This window comes from Lagenorhynchus albirostris, chromosome 21 (assembly GCF_949774975.1).
Source record: "Lagenorhynchus albirostris chromosome 21, mLagAlb1.1, whole genome shotgun sequence".
NCBI classification, from domain to species: domain Eukaryota; kingdom Metazoa; phylum Chordata; class Mammalia; order Artiodactyla; family Delphinidae; genus Lagenorhynchus; species Lagenorhynchus albirostris.
Window position 1 is genome coordinate 17,981,989 of NC_083115.1, and position 20,166 is coordinate 18,002,154.

Sequence of the window (20,166 nt, forward strand, 5' to 3'; positions counted from 1 at the left end):
AACAAGCTCTGAACTTTAGAGCCCAAAGGGACCTTAGCGGTTATCATGCTTAAGCCTCTCTTTGTATCAAATGAGGAAACGGACAGAGATGATAGATGGCTGGTCCAGAGCAACAAAGTGGTGGGTGGCAGTGTGAGTAAACCCTGGCCTCTCGGTTCCCGACGTTGAAGTGTTGCCCTGCTCAAGTGCGCCAAGGCACGTCTGGTGGTGGTAAGCACTTAGACTGAAGGACGCTCTTGGTTTAATGAAGTAGTAGCTTCAGGGAAGATAGATTTGTTGTCTACGTTTCTTTTTCTTCCTCCCTCCCTCCCTCCTTCCCTCCTTCCCTCCCTCCCTCCTTCCCTCCTTCCCTCCTTCCCTCCTTCCCTCCTTCCCTCCTTCCCTCCTTCCCTCCTTCCCTCCTTCCCTCCTTCCCTCCTTCCCTCCTTCCCTCCTTCCCTCCCTCCCTTCCTCCCTTCCTCCCTTCCTTCCTTTTTTAGCTCTTTGGATACTAGACTAACACATCTGATTTACAAAGTTAAGATTCAAAACAGAAATGAAAAGGAGACACTTTTTCAGAGTGGTGCATTGATTTCTTGCTGGGATAGCTTCGAATTGAAAGTGATTGAAATTTCACATTGATTTAGGATAACTTTTTGGATATCAGAATGTTAAAACATTACACTGGGCTATTTAGAAAGGAGAACTCTGTCAGAGAACCGCAAATCACGCCTCATCCTAAAACGTGGACTTTGATCTCCCCAGAGGATGGATGTGTGTTCCTCTGGGTCTCCTATTGGGCAATGATGCCAGGTCACTGGAAGGTCCACTAGATGGCAGCTTTGAGCTGTGCTACAATTGTCTTCCTTTCACCAGTGAAAGAAACATCTCAAATGTGGACAGATTGGTTAAAATAATTGCACACTTTGTGCTTTCACACAAGTTCTTTCATCCTTTTAGGCAACTCAGCAGTCACAGTTTCAAGTTATATCTTAAACAATAAAGAATTCAATTTTCCAACAAACAAATAAAAAGAGGGGTGGGCATTTGTAATTATATACCCACGCCGGGATAAATGCATTGACAGCTCTAAGTCCATCTGAGTTTGAGGAACGTGCTGAAGATTCTGTATTTCCAGGTGCTGAAACTGATTCAGATTTTAATTCCTGACTCAGTGCATCCCAATCACATTTTTTTTTGAGATCAGAAACAGCAAAGGTTTTTTTTGACGATGGTGGTTACCATTTTGCTGCTTTCTGACACTTTTGCCTCACCCCTTCCTGCTCTCCTGCTTTTCATCCATCCTCCCACCTCGTCCTCCCCTAATTAATTTTGTTCGTCTCTTCCAACAATTTTTTTTTTTTGCATCTATGATGTTCAAGGTCCTGTGCTAGGCAGAAGCTGGAGACATGATAGTGAGCAAGTGAGATACAACCACTGTACCCACAGAGATTTTACTTCTATGAGAAGACAGACTATTGAATAAGCAATTTTAATATGCAGCTGTGTGAGTGCCTTGCTAGCAGAAGTACAGGATCCAGGAGGAAAAACCTCAGGCTGATATGTGAGAGCTGAGAGTTAACCAGGTCACGAAAGGGCTGGGAAAGGAATATCAGAAAGTTGCAGAAGGAGAGACCAGCCCAAGTAGCTTCCTCTAGCTGAGAAAGAGTACAGCCCCTGGAGCACTGAGGTTGTGCAGTGGGGAAACAGGGTAGCCCTGGGCAGGGGAGGAGAAAGGAGGTGAGCAAGGAGACAGGATGCTGGAAGGCGTCTGGCCAGGGAGGGCCTTGTCAGCCACATAGAGGAATTCAGTGCGAAATCTAAGGGCACTTGTGAGCCGTTGACTTAAAGCCTTTATAAATGACACACTTAGAAAGTACAGAGGGCTATACTGCACAGTGTGAGGGCTGCTACTCTGTCCTCACTGTCTTTAGGAAAAGACAGCATCACTTCCCAGCTGCAGGTGGACCCAATCTCCCTCCAAACACCCTGTACCTGTTTTCCACACACTGGGGTCTACAGACATATCCTTGGACCTAACACTTTTTCACCACATATACGTATTTTTTCATTTTGTTGATAGCATAAAAAACATTCATAGAAGAATGTTCTGGACTATATGATCCAACCTCTGGTTGAGCGATCAACACCATCCATTTCCATCTTCTCTGGAAACATTTTGCTTCTTCAGTCTCAGCAAAACACACGCGCAGAGTTTAGAGCAGGGGAATTCTTGGCGCGATATCGAGCCAAGGAAGAAAAGACGAAGCAACTTAGGGGCCTGGATGCTGGCTGAAGTATAAATCAGTGCTGGGTAAGAACGGGGGCGCCGGAGATTGAAGCTAGACAGTTAGCCATGTCACAGCAGTGAAGACAAGCTGGCTGACGTGCTCATAAAGAAAGCCCAGGCTGCTCTCTGGAAAGTCAGGTCCAGGCATCGTCTTTCAGGATGTTTCTGTGGTGTCTGGTCGGATGTTAGCATTTCTCAATCAAGAACTGGAAGTTCGGAGGAGTGGACGGAGTACAGGAGATCTCTTTGATGGCTGGTTCCTCTGAAAACAATAAATAGCTTCTAGAGAGAAGGGAGGGCATCTGGGTGTTCGTTTGGCCACAGTTGGCAATGGTTTATCCACCCACACACAACACAAAGGGAGGGTGGGCCGAGGAAGCAGACAGTGGGCTCCGGGCCAGTCTAATCCTGCCTCCGGGAGGGGTGGTCTGGGGGCATTTCAAAAGATAAAGAGAACGATGTTAGCAAGTGTTTGTAAACAGAAAAATCCCACTGTCAAGAAGGAATCTGCGCAGACTTTGGTAAATATTGTCTTTCGTACTCTGGTGCTGTACTGAGGGAGAGGTCTTTATTTTTTCCCTTCAATTTATTTTATTTTAGTTTGGTTTTTTCCTTCAATTTATTTAATTTTATTATTCAACGTTTGCCAAACATAATTTGATGTTTATGTTTGGTAAACACGGACTCTACCATTTTAACCATTTTTAAGTGTACAGTTCAGTGGCAGTGTGTACATTCATATTGTTGTGCAGGTGTCTTTTTAATTCAAACTCACTTTCCTTCAAAGCTCGTTTCACTTCATTATCTGAGCAGGACAGACAAAGATGATAAGGTTCGATGAAAATCTTAGCACCCTCCCTTTGCTTTCCTACTTACCTGGAGGTGCTCTTTGGGTCCAGTTTGCTGTGGGAGATTGAAAGTCTACCCTGATATTTACCTCCAGATGGATGTCTACCCCCAGAAAACAGTCGGGTTCAAAATAAATGACTTATCCTGCCCTGAAGGCAGAGCCCTCTCTTCCCAGACTCAGTGGCACCAGCGCCAGACACAGCAACATCTCCCCAGAGGTGGATTTGTGGGCGTGGCAGGATGCAAGATGTCTCCAGGCGTACTAGATGTTCCAACAGTGTTCAGGTTGCAGAAAAACATGGCCTGCTCCATTCAGACATGAGTGGTGGGAAGGGGAGCAATAATAGAACCAGCCTCGTAGTTGCCAGGATAGAATGAGGTCATGCAAGTAAAGCATTGGCACACACACTAAGCCATCTCTATAAAGCGAGTTATTTTTATTCACAAGATTGTACCCAAAGGAGGTGAGTCACAAGAAAACAGCCAGGTTTTCAGGAAGTTTGTTTTTAAAAATTGTTTCAGACATGTATTTCAATCTCATACAAACTCTAGACGTCCATGGAGTGCGTACTCATATCCAGACGCATGGTCCTGTGACACTCCAGCTGTCCTCAGTCTATGAGTCGTCAAGGTGGGGAAATGGGTTGAAGTGCATTATTCAGTTTGGGGAGGGAAATGTTTTCTGATCTTATTTTAAAAGACACCAAAACATTCAATTTCTTGAGCATTCTGGTTAAGTCCAGGTTTGATGATCCCAGATGTGCTGCACTGCATTAAAATACAGTACGATGATGATCGTAAAGTCAAGTTAATGCATCAAACCGAAGACACTGCAGGAATACCACACATTATATGTCACGGTAATTTTGGAGACTGTTGCCAAACGCAACATTGTTTACAGTATACCATGAAGTGATGGCATGTATGTTACGAGTGAACCCTGCCTTAAAAAACGTGTATAGATGTGAGTGAGGTTTAGGGGTTAATGCGCCAAAGTGAAGGTGGAAGTTGCCGTAGCATGATAATTTTCTGCCAAGCATCTAAATAGGCAAAATGTAAATAAAACCATTTTGTGAGGTATGTCAGAGGAGGAAGCAGGCAAAGAGGAATAAAGGATAAGCTATGGGAACTTTTATGTCCCCTGGTATACAGCTGTAGAGAATGGTACTTTATAAGGAAAAGAAAAAAACAGCAAAACTAAGATGTCAGAGCTTGGCCTCTAGTCTCTGGCTTGGCTGCTTTAGCAGAGACATCCACCCACAGAGGCAGGCATGAAGTTGCTGCCCTTGGGAATCTGCTCGGTACGTCCCATCCCACGTTCCCGACCTGTTCCCTCTGCCCTGGGGCCTCAGGATCCTGCTCTCTCCTCTTGTTTGGTGCTTTAGTGATCAGATCCTCTGTTCAGACTGCCTTTTGTACTGGATCCTAATTTTGCCCTGAACTCTGCCTTTCAGAGCACGTGCTACTCTACTGCCGAAGCCCGGCTCCTAACCCCACCCACCGCTTAGCGCTCAGCTTCCATCCGGTGGCCCACCTGCCGCGGAGGGGAGATCACACAGCGCAAGCTCACCCTTCCCTGTAACAGCCCTGCTCTTCCTTACGAACTTGACTTAGTCGCTAGGACAAGGCAGGGGTGATGGACCCTGGGTACCAACCAAAGTTGATACAAGAGAGAACATGCTCTCATGCACTTCGTTTACAGAGGGACTCACAGAACGGCTTGTGATGTGGCATCGGCTGGTGGGCGTCATGGAGGAAGAGGTTGAGGACAGGAAGTGTCCGTATAAAAGCAGAAGGGGTGACTGCAGGGTGTGTCACAGCTTGAGAGTAATAGGCGGAGTTATAGTTAGACTAATTTATACATAAAGACAGTCCACTAAGTCAGGAAGGTATATATGAGAAGAAAACCAGAAGTGGCCCTGACCACAAGCAGCTTATGAACTTGTGGAATAAATGACATACATCCCAGACACAGTTACAGCCTGTGGTCCAGTGTGAGTGTGCGGGGCCCATGGGAGGAGAGAAGGCAGCTGTCAGCATGGGCTGGACAGCCAGGTTGACTCAGTGAGTGATTGGTTACCTAACTGTAGGAGACCAGTTTTTTTTTGTTTTGTTTTGTTTTGTTTTGTGGTATGTGGGCCTCTCACTGGTGTGGGCTCTCCCGTTGCGGAGCACAGGCTCCGGATACGCCGGCCCAGCCGCTCCACAGCATGTGGGATCCTCCCAGACTGGGGCACGAACCTGCGTCCCCTGCATCGGCAGGTGGACTCTCAACCACTGCGCCACCAGGCAAGTCCTGGACCCTACATTTTATAAGGGACTAGGTTAGACGCCCCCACACCCAGAGGCTAGGGGCTTTCTCAAGTTTGCACAGCTTTTAGTGAAAGTAAATTAGACTTGAACTTAATTCCCAAGGCCCCTCTAGTCTCTACCCCAAGAAAGCTGTCTATTTCTTACGTTTCTGATGTTTGCTCAGAAGATATGCCATCCGAGTGGCCTCAGGAGGAGTGGGCGCCTTGAATACATTGACGAGGTGGGAGATTTGGGCTGTGAATCCACTGTGCCAGGTGCGAATGAGGTCAGCCCACAGCCTCTGCATTCACTATTATAACTTGGCCACAATACGCCCATTGTGGCCAAATGCCAGCCCATTAGTAACCCACAGCTTGTTTTCCTGACAAGGGTGGTGGAGGCTTGCTCCATTGTCTCCTGTCACTCCTCTTCCTGGGCTTATTCTTCCCTGAAGGCGTGGCCACGAGCATTCAGCTCAGCAGAACGGGAAGATCTCTTTTCATGTGACCTCCCGCCAGAGAAGTGCTGATGGCCTTATTCTACACAGTGAAATTAGAATTACCAGAAATGTAATAATGGAAGTTGTTAACATAAATTACCCCATACACAGAATCATATGGGGGCCAGGTTTAAAATTTGACCTCACCAAAATTACGTGACAACAATGCTTTGCTTGTTATTTCTATGAGTTTCTCTACATGGAGCACGCACATCTGCTAAGTTATCTTTTGCCATCACTGCACACTTCCTCTACGTCACTCATTTGGTCAGGATTTGGTTAGGTATTTGAGATAATAGACACATGCTTCCTTTCCAACGCACAGTGGGAAGCATGGCAGATCCTTTTCCAGGACTTCCCAAGGATTCCATTCCCAGCTCTGACTACTGGCTCTGTGACCTTGGGTGAATCACTGGATCTCTGTGAAATGAGGGATTCAACCAGATGATCTATAAGGTCCCTTCTGGTTCCAAAATGACCCTGGAACTTGTACTTAATCTAACGTGAGTTAGATGATATGGGGGCCAAGGAGTTAGGACCCTTGGACAAGAATTCAACCCATGTGAATTCTATTCTGTTCTGCACATGGTCACCTGTAACTGCTGTCTGCATCACATCACGCCATGTAGAAGGCTGTGAGTGACATCGACAAGCGTGAGACGTGTTCCTGATTCCTGCTTAAGAAGGATCATTTCACTAGAGAAATATAATAGGAAGTTGAAAAGGTTACATACTAAGCAGTATGTGCGTGTGTATATACACACACACACACATAATGATAACGGGATCAAGTGCAGAGTGTGAGAAGAAGCTTAGATCAGTGTGTACTAGGGCAACCCCAATAGCACCTAAACTTTGTGAGCACTTATTCTGCGCCAGCATCTTTCCAGGAGCTTGTACATTTATTAACTAACTAAATTCTCAAAACAACCCTAGAAGGTAAGGACGATTAATCTCCCTGCCTCAGATGAGGAAATTGGCACAAGTAAAGTTAAATAACTTGTTCATGGTCACAGAGCCGGTAAGTAGTGGAGGCAGGATCGAACCAAGGAAATCTGACTCAGTGCATGCTCTTAACCATCATTTTACAAATACCACCAACCATAAAAGGTCTTCCTAAGAATAGAAGTTGAAAGAATAATGAGGTTTAGGTCAGACGGAAAAAGAAGAGAGCCTTTCAGAGGTAAAGAGATGGCTGGAGGGCTGGGATGGAAACCAACGGATGTGTCTGGGTGGGTGAGGAGTTGGGCTGGATGGAGAGGAGGGTCCACGATGGACGTGTTGGGAGAGCATAGGAGCCTTGGATTCCAGGCAAAGGCGGTGGCATTCGATTCTGTGCACACTGGGAGCTGCTTGTGTTGTAAAGCTGGAGGAGATAATAAAATGGTTCTCAGGAAAATAATCTGATGGTTTTGTAGAGCATCTGAAACATTCTTCTAGAAGGATCGATTTATAGGCTCATAGAACGTAAGGAATGGAAGAGAGACGTAGAGTCGATGTTGACATCAAGATCTAGATAAAACTGGAAGATTCCCCACTTACAGTGTTGACAGTGTGTCTTGAGATTTTCAGTGACCTTCCTTTTTTTTTTAACTGATCCATGGGGTTTCTAACTCTCTAAATTAAATGAGCACGTATTACTTTGTCATAAGAGAAGAAAAACTGTAAGAAAAGCAAAGCAAGTTAAACTGCTTTAAAAACTGCAGAATGGACGCTCTGCAAATGTATAATCAGGGATGGCTCATTGGTACTTTAAAAGTCTGGAGGTGAGCTTTATATTGTGTTGCCTTTATAGCATGTGGCTGTGCACATTATTCTAGGTGGCCTGACAGGGTTTTCTGTTTGGTTAACCTCTGGTGTTTCAGGCCTGGTGTGGGCTTGTGGTGTCAAAGGGATATCCATGCCTTGTCTTCTTAAGATCTGGAAATCTCTGAAGGAGGAAGAGGAACTTTTCCTTTGTAAAGAAGCCAGATGGGTTGGCAAGAGAGGCAAAGAGGAGAGATGCCGCCAGCAGGCTGGAAGAGGTGGGGTGGGAAGAGAAAGGGAATATTCCAGTACAGCGGTCAGAGTGGGGTGGGTGTCCAGGAAAGGAGCTGGAGAATGAGAGAGAGGCTGGCAGGGCTGGAGGGACATCATGAATGTGAGCTCCTGTGAACCAGTTGAAAATGCCTACTATAACTTCTTTTTAAATAGCACAGAGGAATCTGGCATAAGTCATTGTAATAGAAAAGACCCAAGTCACATTTCATATACATTCACATAAGCTGTTGTTGGGATAGAAATACTGTAGTTATATTGCCAGGGTTTTGAGTACGTCCTTGGACAGTATTCAAATATGCAGACAGACAGATATCTAGATAGATAGATGTATTTCAGCTTAATTTCTGATATTGGAACTATGTTCACTTTGAAGTTCCTCAGTTTACATATTGGGCTCTCTACTAGCTCCTCATACATATTTCTTTTCATCTTTTTTTTTTTTGGTCATAACTGTGGAGCTTTGATATATTTTACCCAGGATTTGTGCTCTGTTGATGTGGCTCCATTCCCAGCACATGGTGGAGCAATTATTTTCTGACACATTCTTAAAAGGAGCCTTAGAGTAAACACAGGCCCTGTACACACACTGGAAACATGACAAGCAAATACTCACTAATCTTTATCTCCCTTGATGCTTGGCACCGTTCCTTGCATGTAGTAGAAGCTAATAAATAATTTATGATTCTGAAATGAATGTTATTTGAATAAGGAGGATATTTGATTACATCTTTTTTGTTTTTGAAGCCATCTTTATTTTTTTAACATCTTTATTGGAGTATAATTTCTTTACACTGGTGTGTTAGTTTCTGCTTTATAACAAAGTGAATCACTTATACATATACATATGTCCCCATATCTCTTCCCTCTTGCATCTCCCTCCCTCCCACCCTCCCTATCCCACCCCTCTAGGTGGTCACAAAGCACGGAGCTGATCTCCCTTTGTTTCAGCTTACCCTTCCCCCTCCCCGTATCCTCAAGTCCATTCTCTAGTAGGTCTGCATCTTTATTTCCATCTTGCCCCTAGGTTCTTCTGACCATTTTTTTTTCTTTCTGTTTTTAGATTCCATACATATGTGTTAGCATATGGTATTTGTTTTTCTCTTTCTGACTTACTTCACTCTGTATGACAGACTCTAGGTTTGATTCCATCTTTTCACCTTCCTCCTTACCTTTCTGTTTTATGCAATGAAGTCATCACAGAGTCTCCCAAGGCAGAATAGCTGGGATCATATAGTTGGGTGGCCCTAGGAAAGTTATTTAAATTGACCTTCAACTACTCCTCCTGGGACTCCAACACTGACTTGGGAAAGTTACCTAACCTCAGTTTGCTCACCTACGACAATGGGTATAATGATAGCACCTAACTCTCAGGGCTGTTCTGAGGATGAAATCAGTCCAAATGTGCAAAGGGCTTGAAACAGTACTTACCACGTGTTAAGCACCACTTAGATTTTAATTATGAGTCATAGTTTCATCATCACCATCCCATGGGATTGAGAAAGAGTAACGCGTACCTTGGGTGCTGTCAGTTATAATGGTAATAACTGGTTGTTTTGCTGCCTTTGTTTCCTTCAACCACTTGCTGAATGGCTAATTGTCCATTTAAATAGAAAAGGGGGTATCATGAATAATACTGAGCTAATTTAATCAGATCTTTCAGGTTTGAGGAATTTTTGGGGGGGGGTGTGTGTGTGACAATATTTAACAAGATTTACAAGCTAGATAGAGGCACCATTTCTCAGTCAAAATTCCTTCCGTTCATTTCATTTTGGTAGGATGGAAATCCATGTCCTTTTCATTTACAAACATTCGTAACCCGAGTCTATATGACACTAGGTTAGAAGCTCTACCACTTAGAGTTGGGAGACTTTGGATAAAGTACTTTGTAAGTTTCAGTGTCTTCATCATAAGAGGGGGAAAATAGTACCTCCATCCTGATGCGTTCGTGAGGCCCGTCACAGTAACAACGTCTAAAATATATTGAGCTCTTACTCTGTGCCAGGCTCTGATCTAAGTCTTGAGTGAACTTGAAGAGCTTAGCCTAATGCCCTCCGTAAGTGTTAGATATTATCGTTGTTGTTACTAGGAGTCTGTAGGTGTAGCCGGACTGGAAGGCGTGAGCTCTAGATAAGGAGTCTGAAGGTCATGGTGGAGCTGGGATTTGAATCCTATCAGTGTGGCGCCAAAGTCCATGATCTTATACCTCATGTACTGCTGCCTGTCACCCCAGTCCTCTGGCCACCTGCCTTCCAGCCCAACTCTCTCTGTTATGAATTGAACTTGCCTTGGTCTCCTTTCAGGGATCTCCTTCCCTGGGAACATACACCCTCTGTTTGGTGCATGTTGAAACTCTCTGTCTTGAAGCTTGTCCTGGTCACCCTCCTTGGAATGCCCAGGGCACTTTGCATGAAGGAACTTGAGAGCAGGGAACTCTTCAGACATCATTGTGTCCCTGCCTCTCTCCTCCCAATACTCCCATTTCATTTGCACTAATTGACTATTTATGGAACCAATGAACTGATTCTCTTGGGACCCAGGGCTCACCTCCCACGCTTGTCTTATAGAGTCTGGGGGAAGGACAGGAGTGTGGATGACCCCACCATTGTCACCTGGTCACTTCCCCCTGACTTTGGGAGCCATCAGTCCCCTCCTCTGTGCCATCCCATGACATGGTCCCCTCCAGAAAAGAGTAGGCTGGGCTACATACATGAAGTTTCCAGCCTCCACCGATGGGGATGGATGCTGTGTATGTAAAGGCCAGGGTAGCCCATTGGAAGACACACATACACACAATTCTAAATATTGGACAAATACTCTTTGAAACCTGGACTTGTCCATCAGAGTTCACTGTGGGTCAGGTCTGGAAGTGCTGGTTTGGAATAAAAATGTTTGGGGTGAGCTGATGTGCTGGGGTGTTCAGAGCTGCCTCCAATTAATGTAAATTCTGCTTTGCTTTTTCTGGGGGGGGGCAATTTGTTGCAGCACCTCTTTTTATTATTTTTATTTTTTTTCAGAGTGATTCTCTAGTTTTTTAAAAAAATTATTGAAGTATAGTTGATTTACAATGTTGTGTTAATTTCTTCTGTATAGCAAGGTGACTCAGTTGTACATATATGTATTCTTTTCCATATTCTTTTCCATTATGGTTTATTCCAGGATATTGAATATAGTTCCCTGTGCTATACAGTAGGACCTTGTTGTTTATCCATTCTATGTCTAATAGTTTGCCTCTGCTAATCCCAAACTCCCAATCCTTCCCTCCCCTACCCACCCCCCTTGGCAACCACAAGTCTGTCCTCTATGTCTGTCAGTCTGTTTTTGTTGCAGCACCTTTTTCTTTTTAAAAGTTCCACTCAAACTTCACATCTTGCACTTCTTCCATCCCCAGGGATCTGTGAAGTAGTTACAGGAGGAGGGAGGGTCTATGGTTGAAGCATCTTGGGACCGGGCTCTGCAGGACTCAGTGAATCCTCGTCTTCACCTCCTGGTGGAGACTACCCCCAGAGGCCTGAGGTCACATCCCAACCCCTTGGGTAGCCTGCTGCTTGGACTATGTGAGCCCATCAGTAGAAATGGACATTTTAAATCCAGGCATTTAAACTGTAATCCTGCTAAATAATTTGTTTCCTGTTTTACATTGTTTACAAGAAGAGGGGGTGGAAAAATCCAGAAATGGTTTCCAGTGCGTTTCCTTCCTTCCACCCCCAATCCTGCTAAAGATACAGCATGGTGGTAGGGTGAGCCCCAAGTGCTCCCTTTTTATGTGCAGTTTCTTTCCTGGTAGGAATGGCATCTTTCAATTTCTATCACTCCCGTGCTAGGACATACTGGGCCCACAGAGGGTGCTCAGTACATTTATTGATCACTTACCGATTTCGTGCCCTGGGGTCTGAGCTCCATAGGGAATGTGGCCGGATGTTATGTTCCACCTGGGAAGACTTTCACCTCCATTGTCTGTCCGCCTTTGCAGCTTTTATCTGCTGAAATCAAGCTCCCTCCTCACAACTGAAATTACTATCTCGGTTGCCAGAGGCTTTCATTCTGCCAGATGAAGTGTGTGTGTATGTGGTCATGAATCTCTCTGAAAGGCATTAACCATCAATTTCTTGAATCTTTTTTTTTTTTTTTTTTGCGGTACGCGGGCCTCTCACTGTCGTGGCCTCCCCCGCCGCGGAGCACAGGCTCCGGACGCGCAGGCTCAGCGGCCATGGCTCATGGGCCCAGCTGCTCCACGGCATGTGGGATCTTCCCGGACCGGGGCACGAACCCGTGTCCCCTGCATCGGCAGGCGGACTCTCAACCACTGCGCCACCAGGGAAGCCCTTGAATCTTTCTCCTTGATGATCCCCTTTCCTGATTCTTCTTTCATTGCTGATTCTACTTTTCCCCTCCATCCACCTCTACTTTTCCTACTCGCCCCGATTTGGCTCTAGATTTTGTCCTCAGCCTTCTCTTTCTTCTCCACACTTTTCCTTGTTGAGTTCATTCATTCCTTAGCTGCTGCCCTTACCCACTGCAGACGATTCCCCCAAATACAAATCTAGAGCTGTTTTACCTCCTCTGTGCCTGGCCTGTATTTCCAATGACACCACACGACATCCACACTTACCTGGCCCACATTTTATCACAAATTCAAAATCTCCAGTAGTGAATCTCTTATTTGGTCAGCCCCATCTCCTTTCTCTTCTCAGCTATTCCATCTTAGTTAAAACCTCATTCTTTCCACCGCGTGGAAATACAGATCAAGTGGTCATTCTTCATGTGTCTTTCTTCCACCTCTTATACCCAGTCTGTCGTAACTCTTCCCCAAGAAAGCAAGCCTTGTATTCACTTCCATTCCACTGCCAACACCCAGCCTGGCCCCAGTGCTTGCTCTTCACCCCAGTAACGGCCTCTCCCTCTCCCTCCTCCCCCTGCCACTCCCATACCTGTTCTCCCCACTCGTACCCTGGCTAAGGTGGGCCCAGTGCTTCCCACCTCCCAGACCGGGCGGTCCCTGCTGCCTGGTGAGTGAAATGTGTACCCCTCTCGCTGTTCTCAACCACATGCCCTGTGACTCCAACCCCCTCCCTCCACCTCCTTCTGTAATTAATGGATTAAATCCCCAAATCAGCACTGAGTGCCTTCTACCCACCATGCACTGGGGACACAGCAGTGAAATGAGCAGAGCAGGTCCCTCCCAGCCCCCTGCGGCTGTGTTCTCCGGAGCCAGCAAGCTTGCTGTCTCTCAGCCCCTGCTGTCCCTCCACCTCCACCTTTCAAACTCCAGCTGCCTTCTACCTCTTCCACCCGCAGTGATGAATTCCTTCTCAGAATTCCTACTGCTCTTGCTGTGAGCAGCGCTTTAGTTACACTCTGATCTTTTCATGTATATTAGTTTTAGCTCCCCAGCTGGATTGTAATATCCTTGAGGGCTACTGGTTTTTTTGTTTTTAATAAATTTATTTATTTTTGGCTGTGTTGGGTCTTCGTTGCTGTGCACGGGCTTTCTCTAGTTGCAGCGAGCACGGGCTACTCTTCGTTGAAGTGCACGGGCTTCTCATTGCGGTGGCTTCTCTTGTTGCAGAGCACGGGCTCTAGGCGCGTGGGCTTCAGTAGTTGTGGCTCGTGGGCTCAGTAGTTGTGGCTCGTGGGCTCTAGAGCGCAGGCTCAGTAGTTGTGGCGCACGGACTTAGTTGCTCCACGGCATGTGCGATCTGCCCGAACCAGGGCTCGAACCCATGTCACCTGTACTGGCAGGCGGATTTTTAACCACTGCGCCACCAGGGAAGTCCTGGGCTACTGGTTTTTATTTGCGGTGGTAGCCATCCCCAATGTTGGGTGTGCATAGTTTTCATTGTTGTAGTAGTGTTCACAATAACTACTACTAACCTGCAGTTATATGTAATTAAGATATAATTAGGAAAATACAGTGAACAAGGCATGGCATGAAGTACTTTGTATGCATTTTATCATCTAATGAATGTGTACTGGGTACATACTTAATTGAGTTAAGGAAGACAGTTTTGTTCAGCTGTTCTCCAGCTGTGGGTCTCAGGGGAGTCCTTTCTGCGCTCTGACACTCAGTTTCCTCATATGCAAAATTGGGAACTGGATTCCTGCTTTTTTTTTTTTTCATTCCTGCTTTTTAAGGTTCTTTCCAGTTCCAACACTGATGTTCAATTTCATTTCAATCCCCTTGTTTCTAGAGAAACTTTACTGTATACTGCGCACAGATTTGTTGCTTAGGGAATATAAAACAAATAGGGCACTATTCGTGCCCCCAAAGTTTTCACCATCCATCATAATAACAGGAAGCCAGAGGTGTCGGAGGGGTGAGAGGACAGAGCCAATTACATCACTGGGAGAAAGCAGGGAGATTTCTGAGTTGGTTCTAATTAGAAGCTTCCTGAAGGAGGAGAGATTTCCGTTCAGTTGAAAGGAGGCAGTTGAGGGAGTGGGAGTACAGAGCATCTCCTGGCAGAACGGGTGGGCAAAGCAGCTATTCAGCAGAGACCAGAACAGGTTGTGTTGAAGACCAACCAGCGAGACATTCTGCTGCGTGCTGAATTTAAAGTGGTGACCATGCTGTTACTGCAACCTATCACAGGAGAATCTCGCCTACATCAGAAAAGTATGTGGATCCCAGAGGGGATTTGAGATGCATCCTCAGGTTGAAGCCATTTATTTTGGCATCCTCACATGCCAAGGCCACGGTGGGGGAGGGCATCCATCCCGAGGATGACACATATGGGTTCCTAACATAATATAATACAATGAATTACCATGACAATCGGCTAATATTAGTGTTTAATAATAGTAAATATTTATGTCTCCTCATTTCAAAAAGGACCTGAAGGGGTTTGCAAATATATTCACATGCAACAAGATAAAAATACAAGAGATTAAAAAATGAGAAATTAAAAGAAGAAATAATAGTGTGAGGCCAGAGGAGAAGTGCCCAAAAGCTCTAAATACTTGACCAGAGGTGGGTGCATGATAGGGGCTCCGCGTCTCAGCAACAAATGCATCCTTTCCTGAAAGGGAAGTTTTTATTTTTAATAATGTAGCACCTCAAGGATTCCAAGCTTGTATTCAGAGCCTTATTCTTATTGATCAAAGAGGTTTTGCTTTCATTCCTGTTGACTGCTATTTAAATAAACTCATGAGAAACAAAAGCTGAAAGCAAGACGCCTGCCCAAGGCTTTGTGGCTGAACTTGTGCGGCTGCGTCGCAATGCACCAGTGATTTTGCTTAAGGAAACCCCAGTCCTGAGGTTGAAGAGAATGTCTTCTCCTTAGAAAATGTGACTTCCTTCTAGGAAAGGCCTTTCTCTCTGCCTCCCCCATCTACCCCCCCGCCCAACACACTTTTCCCCAAATACACTCTTTTATTAGTCAGTGCCATCTGAGAAAGGGCACTCTGCCTGGAGCCGCTGGGGCTTTATCTGCGAGGATGATGGAGCAGGGAGAGATGGGCGCGAGGCCCCAGCCCCACCGTGCCCCAGCTTTGCTCTTGTTGACAGTGTGAAGCAGCACGAGCGCTACGGCCAGCTGACCCTGGTCAACTCCACCGCGGCCGACACGGGTGAATTCAGCTGCTGGGGGCAGCTCTGCAACGGCTACATCTGCAGGAGGGACGAGGCCAAAACGGGCTCCACGTACATCATTTTTACAGGTAAAAGATTGGCTGCGTTAGTGGAACTCTTCAGACCTCTGGACCTGGTCCATATTATAGGTTCCCACTGTCTGCTGATTATCAAATAAGTACAATCAGAGCGCTCACTGTTTGCCAGGCTCTGGGCTCAATGCTTTACATCAATTATTTCATGTAAGTCTCACAAGAACCCTTCAGGGTCAGTACTAATATCATTTTTTTTTTCCAATGGGAAAGTTGAGGTTTAGAGAGATTAAGTAAGTCCTTCAGGTCAGACTGCAAGTAAATGGCTGAACCTGGATTTGCACCCAGAACTGTCTGGTTCCAGAGTCTGTACCGCATTGTCCAATATTGTAGCCACTAGACATGTGTGACTTTAAATGTAAATGGGGATTAGTTAAAATTAAAGCTAAAGACTCAGTTCCTGGATGGCACTCGCCGTGCTTCAAGTGCTCTACTGACACGTGTGGCTGTAGCTGTCCTAATGGATGGTGGGGACAGAGGACCACCCATCATCACAGAAAGCTCCATTGCACAGCGTTGCTGTAGACTTTCGGTCGCTGTGCTCTCAGAATCTCTGATGAGCTCCTTTCCGGAAGCTCCACAGTCATAGGATGCCTGGCTAAAGGCCTCCGCGCGTTTGTCTTTGCGAGTACCGTGAGCTGAGGTTTGGGGGCAGTGTTCCCAAAGGCTGCAGCCTGTGTGGCTCCAATCCTGACGCCTGAATCCCAGTGAGGTGCCTGAAAATAGGCAGATCTTCTCCCCTGTAGGGTCAGATCTGGGTTTGCCAGGTGGAACTTGCACTTGGAGAAACGGGCCCTGGAGAGTAGCTTGCCAGCCTCCTTCCTCTGCTGAGATCTCTAAACTCTAGAGTTTGGAGGAAGATGTTCTCCGACAAGGCTCAGAGGTCAGGAACAGCTTTCAGGAATCTTTCAAATGCTATGCCCTAGCGCTGCTGTGGTCCAAGGCACTTCAGGTGAAGCCAGGAGGCTTTCTGAGTGGGCAGGGGCTGCCACAGTGACTTAGGTCTACAACTCAAATGACCTTATGCTCTGGCCCTTAATGAACGCTTTAGCAAAATCTCATACATTCTCCCCTCCTACCCAAAGAGCTCCTCTCTGGCAAGCAGATACACGAGCAGGGTGCTCTGCCGTCGTGGAAACACATGCCTCTCATTCCATTTCCACAATACCGTGAGGAGGTGAGTGGAAACTACTTAATTATCTGTTTTAGAAATAATAATGCTTATGCTGAGACGCAACAGGGCAAGGTGACATGTTCCACGTTCCATGACTTCATGTGGCGGAGTAGAGAGTCAAACCCCGTTTTTCTGATCCAGGATCCAATGTTCTTACTGCCTCAACCCACTTTTAAGACAAGGTGATGGACAGATTGACAGGCACACACAAGCTAGCATAAATGGTGTCGTCAGAATTGCTGACAGTTGTTCATGGGCCATCGCTTCTGAGTCTCATTCTGGAATGTGCCACCCAGAAGTGCCCATGTGCCCTTAGTATGATACGACACCAGGAAGCAGCAGTGGAAAAGGCAACTAATGAAGACTAACAGAGCCTGTTGTTTTGGACAAGAACTGATACATTTCAAATTGCAGAATGAAAATTCTATGCGGTGATTAGCACTGCCATGTCTTCCCCAAATAGTGGTTTTTGGAGCTGAGGTTTTGAACTGAAGACCTCCCTCAAGCAGACTGTCTCACTAGGGTCATAGGTTCTCTGAGTTCTGGAGGTAGATCCTCTTAACTTACGGAAGCCCTTTTGTGCATCAAAGGAAGGCTGAGAAAAATCAATATTTATTTCAACCTTCAAGAAAACTGGATCAGGGACGCGACCTAAAGCGTTGTATTGTTTTCTTATTCCTCGGCACTAGAAGTCCGGTTGGATTTTCGGTATAAGGTTTAGCGATGTGTCTTTTCAGCCACTGGCTGGGTTTGGAAAACCAGGATGGGCTGTTATGGAGGCTATTGGCTCTGGAGTCTTTCAGAACATATGCTTCCCTACCACCCACACAGAGAAAAGTCTGGCATTCATTATGTTTTTATGTTTCCTACGGTTTGATTGCAAACACTGTGAAGCTTCTTTTGACTGTGGTTAATTTGCGCAATTTTTGATGAAGCAACTGCCACATGTTATATTTAATCTGCATCCAGGAGGCTCTCAGAGGGTTTTTCCCCCCTCTCTAACTTTATATTGAAGGATAATGTATACAAAGGGAAATACACAAATCATGACTCTACAGCTCAGTGGGGGATCCTCAAGGGAACTGTACATATGTAACCACTACCCAGATCAAGGAGGAGGATATTACCAGCAGTAGGGCTTCTTCATAGTAAAAGGCATAGGCTCCAGTTTACAGATGTAGTGAAACCACATTAACAAGCACTTTACCAAATGTGGAGTTTGTTATCATTTGGATTTTAGCTTATAGCCTATTAACTAAGTTTTTTGAGTGGGGGGCATATGTGATCTATAATTTTAAATATAAACTTGAACATACTTTTTTTTGGTAGATGGAATCTACTGATGGCAAATTTTTTTTTATTTTAAAGGAAATTCAGTATTATTTTTCAAGTTACAATAATCAAATGAATAAAATATTTTATGTAGTACATGCTTAATAAATGTCAAGTGATGAATAAATGAAAATTTGACAGGTTTAATTCATAGATAATAATTTGTTTACTCATTCATATATTCTTCCTGCAGCCTTTCTTACTCCATTCACTTGGCAAATACATATTTTTTTTCTGTTTGTTAAAGCAACGGGTGTGGTCACTTCTTTCAAAGCATGGATTATAGTACAGGAAGTAAGACCTCATTTTTGTGTTCTGAAGTTCAGATTGTCCCCTTCTACTGGCTTTGCTTGTTGGTTCAGATTCCTCCATAAAACCTTAAAACAAACGTTGTTTCTGAATCTGACAACCGTACATTCCTTAAATACGTTTGCTAAGAAGAGATCTTTAATACTATCTGCTCCAGATTCTCCTCTTTACAAATGGGGTTGTTGAAGCACAGAGAGATGAAGTGACACATTCAAGGCCACACGGACTTATTCTGTGTGAACACAGGGGTGTTAGGGACGATGTTGAGCAAGGTGCCCTCGCCTAAGCCTGAAGGTCAGTTTATTGTGAAGTGGCACAAGTCACCCAGGCTGATGGAAAGTCTTGCAAAAGATGGAGACTCAGTAAGCCATGATTCCATGTTACAGAAGCTGGCGCTCAGAGCTAAAGAACGCTTGGCCCATGGAGACATTTGCTATTGTGTCCAGGAATTCTGTCCCCAACCTAAAAAACAAAAAAATCGTACAACTGGGGCACAAAGGCTAGTGAAGAAAGCCAAGAATAATTGTTTCGGGAATACTGTAGGAAAACATAGGAGACAATTGAATAAATGTTGAGTGTGATTCAGTTCAAAGATTTCTCTTAGATATTAGTGTAATCTCTCACAGAATGATCCAGAAAGCAAAGTATTTAATGTGCCGTGCCCAAAACAAAACCCCCCAAACCCGATCCAGAGTCCCTTGACTGTCCTGAGGGATGAATGGATAAACCAGTCCTTACTTCTGTAAGATACAAATGCCATCATCTAGAGCTTAAAGAACATGCAGCGCGATTTCAAAGGGAACAGGAGAAGTGTAAGCAAATGGCTGCAGGTCCCCAGCCCAGTGGCAGCCAAGCAGAGCCCAGAACCTGAGACCAGCGGGTTCCTCATCTATCCCTGCTTGATTCCCTTTCCATTGACCTTGCCAGGAATGAGTCCCCTGGGCTAAGAGGACACCAGCACCCTCACTGGGCCCGTCTCAGAGAGGCTCTGCTGAGCCAGGAGATTCCTCCCAACGGGCAGATACTAAGCAAGGGCTGTGGGGCTGACTTCTCTAGACACACAGCAGATTGTCCACAGGTGTTAAAGCTGCTCTTAACACAAGGAAATCGGCCTCCTTCCCTGCTTCCTAAGTGGGACAGTCCAATGGGCCTGATTGGGGCTTGAACTAATACCTATTTTATTTCCTTTAAGAAGATGGGAGGTAACATCCTTCTTCCAAAAAAGGAAAAGTATTTTTAAAAATAGCCTTTTCAATTCATAAGGACTCCCTTATCCGAGTATATTGCCAACCCACCCTCATCTTTGTGCCCTGAATATAAGAATCCCTTTAAGTGCTCTTACCTTGTCTCTCCAGAATAAATGAGGCTGTGTCTTTCCCTTTGCAGAGAAAGGAGAACTCTTTGTACCTTCTCCCAGTTACTTTGATGTCGTCTACTTGAACCCGGACAGACAGGCTGTGGTTCCTTGTCGAGTGACTGTCCTGTCGGCCAAAGTCACGCTCCACAGGGAGTTCCCGGCCAAGGAGATCCAGGCCAACGGAACGGACATCGTTTATGATATGAAGAGAGGCTTTGTGTATCTGCAACCTCACTCTGACCACCAGGGGGTGGTCTACTGCAAGGCGGAGGCCGGGGGCAAGTCTCAGATCTCTGTCAAGTACCAGCTGCTCTACGCAGAAGGTAAGCCCGCTCCCCTCCAGGGCCGAGATGTGAGTCACTTCCAGCTGGTCAGCATCAGGTTCT

General features: G+C 45.5%; 1 protein-coding gene across 1 annotated transcript in view; it reads left to right on the forward strand.

The window, feature by feature from the left end:
- Positions 1-20,166, forward strand: part of PDGFRL (platelet derived growth factor receptor like) — a 46,538-nt gene that overhangs the window by 19,073 nt on the left and 7,299 nt on the right. Inside the window, exons 3-4 of the mRNA XM_060136538.1 lie at positions 15,454-15,605; positions 19,810-20,103. Coding sequence (XP_059992521.1) covers positions 15,454-15,605; positions 19,810-20,103 — 446 coding nt within the window. The remainder of the gene's footprint in view (positions 1-15,453; positions 15,606-19,809; positions 20,104-20,166) is intronic.